The sequence below is a fragment of the Aptenodytes patagonicus genome, chromosome 4, assembly GCF_965638725.1.
Source record: "Aptenodytes patagonicus chromosome 4, bAptPat1.pri.cur, whole genome shotgun sequence".
Lineage (NCBI taxonomy): Eukaryota > Metazoa > Chordata > Aves > Sphenisciformes > Spheniscidae > Aptenodytes > Aptenodytes patagonicus.
Genome location: NC_134952.1, coordinates 54,607,778 through 54,620,444, shown reverse-complemented (window position 1 = coordinate 54,620,444; position 12,667 = coordinate 54,607,778). Strand labels below are relative to the sequence as shown.

Below are 12,667 nucleotides of genomic sequence, written 5' to 3'. Positions count from 1 at the left end.
GAGAAAATATTGCAAATCAAAATTATTTACGATTATTCAGTCATTTATGATGGAGCAGTTTTGAACAAACCATTTTTGTAAAATTGTGCTTCACTTGGGAGCAACTTGGAAACATGGAGATGCAGAATTTCCCCATTTGCTATGAACGAGTGATTATAAAACCTAAAACTTCCAAAAATCTAAGGAGGTTTCTGCAATAACTCTAACAACAGCCAGGCGATGCTCTCTACAGCTCACGTACAGGTTGTTAAAGTAGTGAAAACTTTCTTCCCCCACAAAACAGCATTTCATGAATTAAAACTTAGCATACATTTCCTTACTTACTCACATTTGTTACTTCCAGTGATACCTATCAGGGAGAGAAGTGCGTTTCTCCTTCATACTGGTGGGGAGTGGGTGGGCAGGGGGGTGTATAACAATTAACCTCTCAGACCAGTTCTTAAAAGCCAAATGCTAGCACAAAGGTCACTGTTACATTTTCAGTTACATTCACTGTAATGTACTTTTTTTTTCACTGCTTAAGGTAAGGAAACCTCACAAAAAGACTTGTTTGATTTTTTTGGGGTGTTAAGATGCAGCAACAGCAATTCTCTGTGCAAAAAAGCAACTTGCTTTGGTAGCGTTGCATCATCGGTTTGAGCTGCATCTGAACTCTTTAGAGCCTGATTTCTAGGTGCCTCTTTCTAGAAAGGTTTGGAAAAGAACTTAGATTTAACCCAGTTCAGTAGTTCCAATACAAAATGGCAATTCATTCCCCCCAAACCAATAAGTTTTGGGTTGAACAGACTGGCCCGTTTATCCATCATTGGATAAGTGACTTTCCAGGCACAATGTGAGTTATTAGAAGATATGGAAATTATCCAGAAACCCTGACCTTTACATACATATTCACTGTTCAAGCAAAATTGGTCCTGCCAACGTATTTTCACCCCCTGACTTGTTGGTGTACTGTAGCTGCTTTTTCAGTTTCAAAACTGCATGCTTGATTCGTCACAAGGGACCCAACATTACTTCTTTTCCTGACTGGATGACTACCAAGTCTATAAAATGTCTTCAAAACAACTGCACAAAAACTTCTCCTGTTGATATGTCTAGAAATACAAATTAAGAAGCATGACACCCCACCCACCCCTCATATTTTAAGAGCGTCTTTGAAATCTTGTTGTGGACTCCAGCCTTTTTCTTAATACAGTCTTACTTGGAAAAGCCAATGCTGGCAGGAAAAACACTGATTGAAGCAGTTCACTATATAGTATCTGCTTTGAAAACACTCTCTTGACCTTACAAAAATAATATAAGGAATCACTGAACACAATAGCTTTGGGTCAGAAAAAAATACCAGATTCATAATGTGTCAGCCAGCCATGCAAATCTGCTCATTGAACTTCTGCAAGCCATTAGAGAGTAATCATTCTCTTATTATAAACTAAAATCCTCTACAACCTTCAAAAACTAAGATGGATTCAGGCTTTTGGAGGATGCAAACGGTTTTAGTTACGATCACAGACATTTTCAAACAAAATATATGTTTTCACCATTTCTGGATATATTTCCACCAGCCTTCTGCGAAGCTTTAACTGTTCTTACAACCACACCTTCACTCATCAGACATTCAAAACAATGAACTCTTTCCAGCTCCCAAATCCTAGTTTTCAGGCAATACAACCTAGCAGCTTTTCCTCTTCGTAGGCGAGACGAACCTCATACCAACGACTAACCCTGCCATCTAGTGGCATTTATACATTCATCACCACGGCACCCCCGTGTTTCGTCTGAACTTTTGGCACAGCATCCCTTTGTGGTAGACACGCTTTGACAGACTTGCAGAAAAATCTAGAGATATGCCGACTAACAGTTCTGTTACAAGAATTTCTCCTTTTATATAATAAAGTATTTTTCACTGCCAGTGTTTCAAAACCACATTACGTACAGCTACAGGAGGAAATTGCAAGCTCCGAGCTATATCTTTATGTGAGGTATAGCTTCTTCCGTGTACACTGCTGTGAGTTCGTAAAGGTGAAAAAAGATATTTAGGAGCTCATCTGATGCTGGAGATGAGGCTGAGAACACAATGGAGTTGTATTCCTTTCCTTACATTAAACAAACAAACAAAATCCCAAAAACAGCCACCCCAAAAAACTACTTTTGGTGGTCTTTTGGAAGCCAAGTATTTAGAAGTTTTAACAGAAGTGACTGACTTTGCCAGTACTTGAACACGTTTCTCCGTTGAAGCTGGGAGGACATTTCTAAATAAAATTATGACTTCAAAAAAGTAGTTTTAGCTTGCATAGTGTCTGGGAAGTGCAGGGTAAGTTTGTTCTTGTTTGAAACCATTCAGCAGAACACCATGCCAGTTTATTTCCTTGCTAAAGTAACTCCTTTTAGGACCACACGACTGAAGAGACAATCGTTTTTGCTATGTCCATATTATGCATGCCTCCAGGTCCTAGCTAGCTCAAAGAGCAGGTGACCTTTTTGAAACGCAAGGTGCTTCCTTCTCATGCTTTCCCTAAATGTTGGGGAAGGCTGAGCTGGTCTCTGCAGACCAATTGGGATGCTCTAAAGGAGTTACTAAATGAGATTATAATGGAACTTCTTCTGTGAAGGGAAAGGTTTCTGATTCTTTGGAGGAATGTCTTTTATGGTATATTAAATTATCATTCTATTCACCTAATCTTGTAGGTTTCCCATCAGAGCAACAGTATGGAAATTTTTGTTACCTTTCTAATCATCTACTCTGTGGGAACAAGTTATCTTTATATTCTCTATCCCTTACCTTACTGCAGTCAGAGGGCCTGGATAAAAAGTAGAATTAATACCTTTCAGCTCAGAAACTCATTCACTGGCCGTGAGGGAATTGAGAAGGAAATAAAAAGGCAAGAAAAGTTGGGTAACCATGCAGCTTATTGAGACTGGATAGTGTTTGAGTATTTCTTAGTGAAATTGTGCTGGTTGGCACAGTTTTCTGTTTTACAGTATACAGTAATTGATATCTGTAATAATAAGTAGAATGAAAATGTAGAATAATTTGCTTATGAAGGCACAGGTTCAAAATATTTCATGTCTGCAAGAAAATACTGAATTGTTTCAGAGAAGTGAACATCACATTTGCCCAGTGAACGACATTAGTGTAGGGTAAAACTTTTTTTTTTTTTTTAAGTCAAAGCTAATATTTTTGAAAAAGGTAAAGAACGGAAAAGCTTTTACCTGAGACAACTAAATGAAACAAATATGAAAACTGAGCCTTCAGAAGAGACTTCTTTCCACAAAAGTAGAGTATTTCAGAAACGTCTGCTTTATTTTTTGAAGGCAAACACTTGTTGACCAAAGTTAGTGAGCCTACTAATAAAAAAGCAGTATTTTCAGTATATTTGGAAATATTTCTCATTTGCAGGGAGCTCTGTCTGGATTACCAGCTTCCTACAGCTCTCACTTTGCACAGAACTTCTATGAAAATGCTGTTTGCTTCTTACAGAGCTTCTCCCAAAGACCAGCAACTTGTTTACATTAGTACTGATGTTGGTGTAAAGAGAATAACTTAAGTATTTCAGAAAACCAAACCTTGAATATAGGTATATATAGCTTCTCAAATTGGTGGTGATGTGATTTTTGAGCCTCACTGGTTGGGACCTATTATGTGGAGAGTGCTCTTTAGCAGCCATCCCTGATATGGCAAAAGATGACCCTGAGCATCACCTCCTCCTCCCATCAGTTGTGGTGTTGTACAGCTCCACAGGACAGAGCAGGGTTGTGAGGGGGAAGTAAGGTGAAGGGACGGACTGTTCCCCTCTGTTGGCCGCCTCTCAGGCCACGTCTGGAGCTCCCCGTGCAGTTTGGGCTGTCCTGTAACAGGTGGACAAGGTGCAGGGTCTGGCTACCTGGATCCCATCATGGGGTGGTCAGGGCGGGAGCACGCATTGCATGGAGCAAGGCTGAGGGTAACGGGGGTAGCTCGTTCATTGTAAAAAACACATTTGCATGTACAGTTATACACATACCTATAAGTTTACTGTACCTGTATCTTGGGTGAATTATTGCATATATGATGGGGTTGTAGATTGCAGAAGCTTTGGCAATAACTGCTGGCACAGATTTGGAATATGGTGTTAGGGTGTTGCCTCGACTAAAACAAAGCAAAAACATTACTCACACAGCTATGCCATGGATTAATACTAAATTACTAAAACATATTACTCTTTTTGACTGTTTTTGTGCTGTGATCTCTTGATAAGAAATACCCCTGAAGCGTTAATTCATTTAAATGCATTTTTTGCTCAGATGAAAGGCTTACATTTGACAGCGTGCACTTGGTTTCATTCATTTGGAGAAGATGAAGGACATGCAAGTAATTAGTTATCTATTTGAGGATGACCAGGAACACAAAGAATCACCTTCTCTGTTTCTGCACTAGGCAAAAAAAAAAAATCCCAAAACCAAACAACCCCCATTGTGACCATCTGGGAAAAGGGAATGGTGATAAAAAAGAAACCAGAATGAAACCTAAAAATCTTTCAGCAGCAACAACCGTGCTGCCCAGTAATGGGTGTCAATGACTCAGTTGCAAACACTGCAGAAGGAAGAGAGGACTAGAAGTGGTTTGAAAGCAATATTCTCCTCTTGATTTAAGCTCCCACAGTCAGTCACATGTGATCAGTGTCGGCACAGGATAATCACAATCAATATCATAGACTCACAGAATGGTTTGGGTCAGAAGGGACCTTTAAGGATCATCTAGGGCAACCCCCCCTGCCATGAGCAGGGACATCTTTCACTAGATGAGGTTGCTCAGAGCCCCGTCCAACTTGACCTTGAAATCAAGAACATGCACTGACAAGACAACAGGTCCCTTTGGAGCAGAGAGCAATTGGAGGAAGATGGGAGCTTAGGGGTGAAGATCTGGGAATTTAACCTCTTTTCTGCCCTCTGTCAGAGGCAGCAGTGTATGGTGGAAACCTTTTGAGAGAACAGATACTAGGGGAGAAAAGAGGTAACTCCTCCAATTCATTCAAAGAAAGTATCATGGGGGAGAAGAAACAATGTGTACCAAAAATGTAGATAAAAAGTGATAACAGTTTTAAAATACATAGACAATCCCTTTCTTGGCTTTATCCAGAAGGATATAGTGAAAAAAGCAGTATCACTCTAACGTAATAACTATTTAAAACCTGTTCCAAAGGGAGATCTGTTTCTTGTGGGTAACAGCACTAATCATACTTCAGAATAACCCATGCTCTTTGGGTTATGTTTCCACTTACCCTGCCCAGGCAATCAAGGTGACACAAGCATATGGAGACCAGGACAAGACAAACACAATGATGACCACAAAAGCAATTTTTGCCAGTTTCCATTCATTCTTCACGGACTGAGAGAGGTAGGATTTCCGGCTGCAGGATCCTAGCTTTTCAACATCTCTGTGAGGGGGAAAAAAATACAGATATGTCAGCAGGAGGATGAAAAAGCAAGGTGCAACATCTCTAATGCATTCTCAGCAATATGCAAAATGAAGCAGATTTCGTCCTTCCCTGCTCTAACTATTCTTTTGTCTTCTGATATTTAAAAATCTGGGAGGCAATTAATGTAGTAAAATTGTCCCAGGTGTTTTGTCTGAGCTTCGACCGCATGTGGGACTGTGCCGGAAGAACCCCTGAGACTACAGGATGGGATTGCCATCTCCTTATCCTGACACAAGGAGGGTTTCAGGTTGGGAGGGTGAAGAAATTGGTACCCCTTGCCCTTCATTGCTCTCGGAGGTGGAGCAAGCAAAGGCACAGCTGGATGCAAAATCAAATCTGATGGCTTTTCCTTTTCAAGGGGGGAACAGCTTGCAGAAATTCTAGCTTACAAGGTAACATGTGCTGGAATACCTTGATTACTCTGAGGAACCTGGTCCCAAATGCTCACGGGGACACTTTTTCTTCCCTGCAGATTTATTCACTGGAGAAGAGTATTTTCAGGGGGGAGTACGACAGGCAGTCCTAATATTTTTGCCAAAAAATGTCCCATGTAATTATCTTCTCACATCAGACAAACACCTCACACTTTACTAAAAAAAAAAAAAGGCTTTATATGGTTTAGCATAGAAATAATAATTTTTATATATCAGTGTTGTTAAATGAAGATATATTTCAGGCTGAAGGCAGTAATTACCAGCCAGCAGGGCAACAAGCTGTTTCCTGGTGCACTGTGAACATACCCATAAAGCGAGTTTACTGTATTAGTGAGCAAAAGGCACAGAAAAATCTTGTTGCCACTGTGCTTCACGGGTGTACAGGGCACCATTGTTTTAAGGATGCATTCTTTGCTCCTTTGCTTGGTATCAAATATGCATGCACAAAGCATAGTAAAAAACAAGACAGAGGCCAAAAGTAGAGCTCAGTAAGAACTTCAATTTAGGCATACAGCTAAACATGCTTGTAAGAATGGAATTTAGCCTTGTGAAGCCAAATGACTTCAACAAGTGCCTGCAGATAGGTGCAGAGAAAAGCCATCGGAGCTGATGACACTGCGAGCAGCAGGAAGGACTTAAAACTTCAGCTGGTGTTGGATCAGACCAAAGATAAGTCATGTTCTCGTTAGGAGAAAAATAGCTGACAGAATGAAGTTACTTTACAGATCTAACACCCTGCTGATTTTTTATTTCAAATATAGACCAAGAATTTGGGAAAAAAAAAAGTGTCCTAACAAGCGTAGCCAGATTATGTGTGTGCAGTTGTGATGCTTGAGTGAACCACAGGGTTTTCTGGGATGCCTGCCTTAAATAAAACTGTCAAAAAATATGAGGATCGTTATGTTTACAGAGCAGCTCAAAGGCAGATGATGCCCCCATTGCTACATGCTATTTATCAATCCTTGGGGCTGAAAACCGTGCTGAAATGCACAGGGACGGTGTTCCTTGTATTGCAAATCTGAAATACAAATAATCCAAACTCTCAAGTTATCCAATATACTATTAATTACCACACTCTGGGCTAAGATTAGAACCACCAGAGACTTCTTTCCCTACTCCAAAATACATACATCCAATTCCAGTTTTTGCACTGGCAAAAATATTTCTCCAGTTACAGCTGTTAATGATCTGCCACTTTATTTCCAATTTCAGTTCAGGTGAATTTTTGATTCAGATTTTTCTGCAGCTAAAGAAATTGAGAAAATCTAATACAAGAAAAGGGAGATTTACTTATTTCAGCTATGTTGCTTACCTGCCAGTACGTCTTATGGCCAGGAACATAAATAAATAGCAATGGAATATTATTATCAGGGGAATAAAAAACACGCAGCAACATAAAATCATGGTGTAACTTCTGTTTGCAGGAGAGTAGGTTACATAGTCCCATGTACAGGATATCATCAAGCCCTCAGGCACATAGGAACCTATGAAATACATGGAATACATTATTTACACATACACCCAAAGCTTGCGCAGTTGCTGATCCAACAACCGAGCAGTTAAAAAAACCCCATACTGTATACATAGTCTTCAAGAGCTATGCATGCCATATTATACGTGGAGAGGAGGTCCTGACTGCCAGACTCCGAGATACGCCTAATACTCCATCTGCAATTTGTTCTGCTTGAATATGACCTGGGGGTAGGGGGGAGGAGGGTATCTGCACTGCAATAGGTGCAGATACACAGTGTGACAGCAAACCATCAGGTGGTGGCTAGGCATCCACCAGAGAACTTATCAAAAGTCTAATTTTTTCATACCCCGACCAAGGCTAAAACAGACCTCGTAGGGAACACTAGAAGAGATAGAGAGCAGACAACATACTCCACCCGAGGAGCGGAGCCACGCTCCATCCCAGCGAGTACAGCCACACGACAGCGATGATCTGCATGGTGCGTTTCTTTGAAGTCCACTGTATGGATCGCAGGGGCTTAGTGATCACTAGGTAGCGGTCAACAGAAATAGCTAATAAAGTCATCATTGAGGTTATTCCAAAGACTGCCCCACAGAAAGCGTACAAGTCACAGCCTGAAGCAGAAAATGGCAATGATGTCAGGGATTTTCTTAAAGCAGACGCATGTTTTCTCTCAGAGCCTGACATGATAAACCTCCCATTTTTTCCTGGCTCAGGACTTCTCTCGCATTAGAAGAATTTTCTTAGCCTCACAATTTCATAATTATTAAGTGTTTATTAGAAAAACCACCAATATTAATAAAATACAAATGTATGTATTTAACAGTCCTACTCTCCACTGTGGGCTGCAACTGGGAACCTTTTGTCAATGGAAAACTGCCTCAAAGAAAATCCAATCTAATTAAAATTACATTTTCCTGGACTGTTGCCCAATATATTGATCTTAACAGGCTGCAGCAGATGTCTGTCTGCTAATGACAGATGGATGTTTCAAAAAATGACTTTGGTTTATGTAGCTTAAAAATGTAGATGTGGTTTAAATTTGATGGCTAAAAGACCAGCTGTAAAACATAGCTCCAGCTTTTATATTTAATAGCAGCACTTTTTAAAAAACCTGAGAGTTTTTACATGAAACAGATTTTTTCCCCCTCTTTGCATTCAGGCATTGTGCTAGCAGATGAAAACTTGTAGAGTTACACTGTCCCTAATTTGATTCAGAAACCTGTGTTGAATGATCGTTCATTTTTTTGAGATCTTGCATCACCCTGTGTGGTCAGCCCACCGGAATGGGAGGCAGTCGAAATACCAGTTTCAACCTTAAAGCAGACTACTTCTTTATAAGTAACCTGCAATTAAGGACCAAATCCCATTCAACCCAAATCAATTGCTTCATTTGTGGCAGCATGATAATTTACACTGATTTTATCTAAGGGGATGAGCAAGAATAAGAACATCCTCAAACTGAAGAAGAGCCCCTTCTGTGCTGCTAAATATTACATGGTCTCTGGGCTTGCTCCACCAATACACGACCACTACTTGGTGCAAATTTTCACCCAATGATGTGATGAGCAGTACCAAGCAGAGCATCAAGCCTTCTGAAGAACTTGCTATACTCACATTTCAGCTATAATTTGAGCATGCATCACCTTTTCTTTCTTGCAGTTGGAAAGAAAGGAGCTTAAATTTGCAGAGAGTTCTCAACTGACTATCATTATTTAAATCTCCTAATTAAATGTGAGATTCCTAGAAGTATGCTAATGGATATCAACATACATTTCTAAGTAAGAATATTAACTCCCTCTTAAACTAATACTAATTACGACTTAATAAAACTTTTCTACCCATCTTCAGCCATAGCATCTGCCCTTACAAGCTAAAGGGTAACCTGATTACATGCTGATGTTGACTCCTTTCTTTCCAAAATAAGTAAGATGAAAGAATCAAACCTATAACACAAAACATGTGCCATCATGCTAACTGATGATGTCAAGAACCTGGGTTGTCACTCAAACGTTTTGTGCTGCTGTCTCCACAGCACAAGCCAAGATTGTTATGGCTAAAATAGGCTGCGGACAGTGTAGAGCTAGTGAGGTATGAATTAGCATTGAAAAGTACCTATATCTCCAAGTATCCACTCTCTGTGCAAGCTGTTGACAAAGCACACGGGTGCCTGAGAAGCCGACATCAGAAAGTCGCTCACAGCCAAATTAATTATAAAGTAGTTTTGGGGCGTCCTCAGCTTCTTGTTGCTTAAAAACATGAGAAATATGCAATTTTAAATAGGCAAAGTGAACAGTTAACTTTATAACTTTGCTTACTAGCATAAACAAATACAATCCAGGTTGGAATCGGTGGTTATTTACAGTCAATCAATTGCTAGTCATCAGTCAATTACTGCAGCTACAGATACAGTCATTTCAAAATGATGACCGACAATAGCAGGGGAGATAAAATGGATTGTTTCCTATTCAAACTGAGGAAAATTCCAGCTGTCTTGAAAAATACGGATTTATTCAGGAGAAGAGCAGTTCCCTATAAGAGCAGCAACACTGAGCATGTCCTGCACTACACAAGACCAGGTTACAGAGCCAAAGGACCCTCTTTTGGTGAATTTTTAAAAGCTGCTGACCTGAAAAGTCGCCACATTACCACTAACTCAATGACCCTTTGCAAAGTGCTAGAGCACAAGCAGAGCATGCACAGGGATTTGGAAAAAAAAACCAACAAAACTTTTGTTCATACACATCTCATAAGAGATAACAAAAACACTCAGCTGCAGATGAACAGGCAACATTAAACACCGCAACAAGGAGCTTGAAAGCAGCAGCCAGTCTGCAAGCAAAGTTTATCCAAAGAAAACAAAACATCACTTCCAGTTTTTTTCCCCACATCTCATCACCTCACGTAGTCTCATTTCTTAGGGATATCTGGAGTTACAACCTCCTAGGAAACTTCCAGCTGGTATTCAAGATTACTCTTGGCTCTGGCTAAGAGGACTAGAGATACTGGTAATGTGATAAAGAACCTCTCACTTTTACTTGGGGTTATTTGGTTGAATATGCCCTTGTTGCTCTGATCAAATATTATGTCCCACTACGAAAGTTAAATTAATTTGTGAGTTCAGCTCACCCAAATCTGCCTTAAAACTGGCACTCTCGAGGGATCTACTGAGAAGGTGTAATGCTCAACTAGTAGTCCCTCAGTGCAAACCACTGTATTGGTTGCATGGCGAAGTAAAGAGCTTTGATACCTAGAGTTTGAACTCAGGACATTTTACAGTGTCAGGTACATATAATACAAAAAGAAGTGACTTGTCACACTGTGTGAGACATAGGGAGGAAGGGGGATTTTATAAATAGCTTTGTTCTTGGAACCTGCATGCAGTAATTCCAAATGGTTTGAAATAAATGTTTCTTTCCACCCCAAATGCCTCCTTCAGTGTAGAAAGTTGAACAACTGAGGCCTCTCTGATGTGCTTTAAAATACCAGTACTCGCAGCTAACATGAATTTCTTTCCTCATGCTGATAAAGAAATACCGAAAAGGAAATTGAGAAAGCCATCTCAATGCTTCTGCAATTCTAACAAAATCTTGGGTCTCATAACTGCCTGCAACAACCGAGTGAGAGAGGGTGCAGAGTTCATACCTTCACAGGTGCTTGTCTGCCTGTGGAGATTTTCCTACTTTGACAATTTAATGCTCTTATTACACCAGCTAAAACAAACAAGTTTCAAGAAAAATGGTGAACTTGTGCTGCATTTCAAAAATCATGAAGTTATCTACAATTGCAGGGAATTCAATTTCTCCTCTATCTCATATTAAAAGCCAGTTATTCAAAATAACAAAACTAATTTATTTGTCTTAAACATTTAAGAATAGGAAACTAACGCTTGGTTCATAACCCCACTGGTGTTTCTGGCATTGTAAGCCCCCTCTGCATCAACATGCATGACAGCAAGCAGCGAGTGAGGAGGATTTTGAAATCCAGTATCACAGTGTGGCACAGAAGGCAGCTATTTATTTCTTCCATGAGATTTTTGCATACTCTGGCTGCAGTAGCTTTGGCTGTCTATTACACTGTCAGAAGCCAAGACAGCACACAAACTGACAGAAATCCTATGATCTGCCTGAAGCAGGGAATACACTGATGGCACGAGCTCATTTCATGTAGCACATTGCTTTCTTGGTCCTACCAGAACATCTGGGCTGCTGGGAAGATTGTCAGTTTTTGTCAAGTATCTCTGCAAATTCTACTGAGTGAGTGAAGAAGTCTGCTGTTTCTATCATTAAAAGTATTAAACTCTTCTTTAAACTTCAGTAGAATTGTTAATAGAACACGGTATTTGCTTTCTCATTTTCTTTGGTTCCTTAAAACATGAAGAATTTACACTGAGGTTATCAGTGGTGTGGAGGGGTGGGAGTGTGTTGCCTTCCCCCCATTCGATGCCACAAGCCTTTGCTTGGAGATTTAATCCAAGCGGAAACCAATGCAGAACATCTGCACACAGGCACATGTGAACCTCAAGGCCAGTCAGATTAACTGTAAAAGGAATTTTCGTACCTGTAAAACGCGTAGAGCACTAGGAGGTTTCCGATGATGCCAATGGAGCCAATAATGAGCACACATGTTCCTACAATGTAAAGAACATGGTCAGGGATCTCTGCCTTGGTCACAGTGTGTGGCTGGGTGCCCATGTTCAAACCCTGAATAGAAAACAGAGGAAAAGGAGAGCTTAGCACATTCGGGACGCTTATCACAGGGGACACGTGCTCAGCCTGTTGAAGGACGGCAGACCACTCGCTTCCACAGTTTGTGCAAATCAAATAGAAACCTCTGTGACTCTTTTCACATCCCCTGTAATCCAGTTTCCCTCAGGTAGCCTTCATTACTTTAACAGTACATATTTATAGTAAAAAAACAACAACAGGGAAAATAGACTGGAAAAAAAATATTAAGGAAGTTGCAATGATGATGTGAAAAAGGCAAAGACGTGCCAGCATAAAACTCGCTTTGGGTAACTGCCGCACTTTAGGGCGCAGAGCTAGCTGACAACACAACCTTTAGTTCAACAAGGAATAGCCTGTCATACTTTGGTTTTATTAGGAGCACTGATACCACATCCCACACATAAACATTAAATCCCCAGGGTCTCCCCAAGCTCCCTATCCCCTAACTTAGTGCTGCAGAACCTGGGAATTCCCCGTGGAAAAGGTAGGAAACCAGAAGTAAAACAGCATCAGTAGCATTGCCTGGGTAAGCACAAATACATTAAATATTCTTGACACCTCTTTCACTGCTCTTTATCT

The 12,667-nt window shown here is 40.3% G+C and overlaps 1 protein-coding gene across 1 annotated transcript in view; it reads right to left on the bottom strand.

Moving 5' to 3' along the window:
• The window catches only part of LOC143160090 (melanopsin-like), a 39,134-nt gene that overhangs the window by 11,012 nt on the left and 15,455 nt on the right, over positions 1-12,667 (bottom strand). Inside the window, exons 2-7 of the mRNA XM_076337640.1 lie at positions 11,922-12,064; positions 9,477-9,610; positions 7,772-7,975; positions 7,200-7,371; positions 5,256-5,411; positions 4,016-4,123 (exon numbers count right to left, since the gene is read on the bottom strand). Coding sequence (XP_076193755.1) covers positions 4,016-4,123; positions 5,256-5,411; positions 7,200-7,371; positions 7,772-7,975; positions 9,477-9,610; positions 11,922-12,064 — 917 coding nt within the window. The remainder of the gene's footprint in view (positions 1-4,015; positions 4,124-5,255; positions 5,412-7,199; positions 7,372-7,771; positions 7,976-9,476; positions 9,611-11,921; positions 12,065-12,667) is intronic.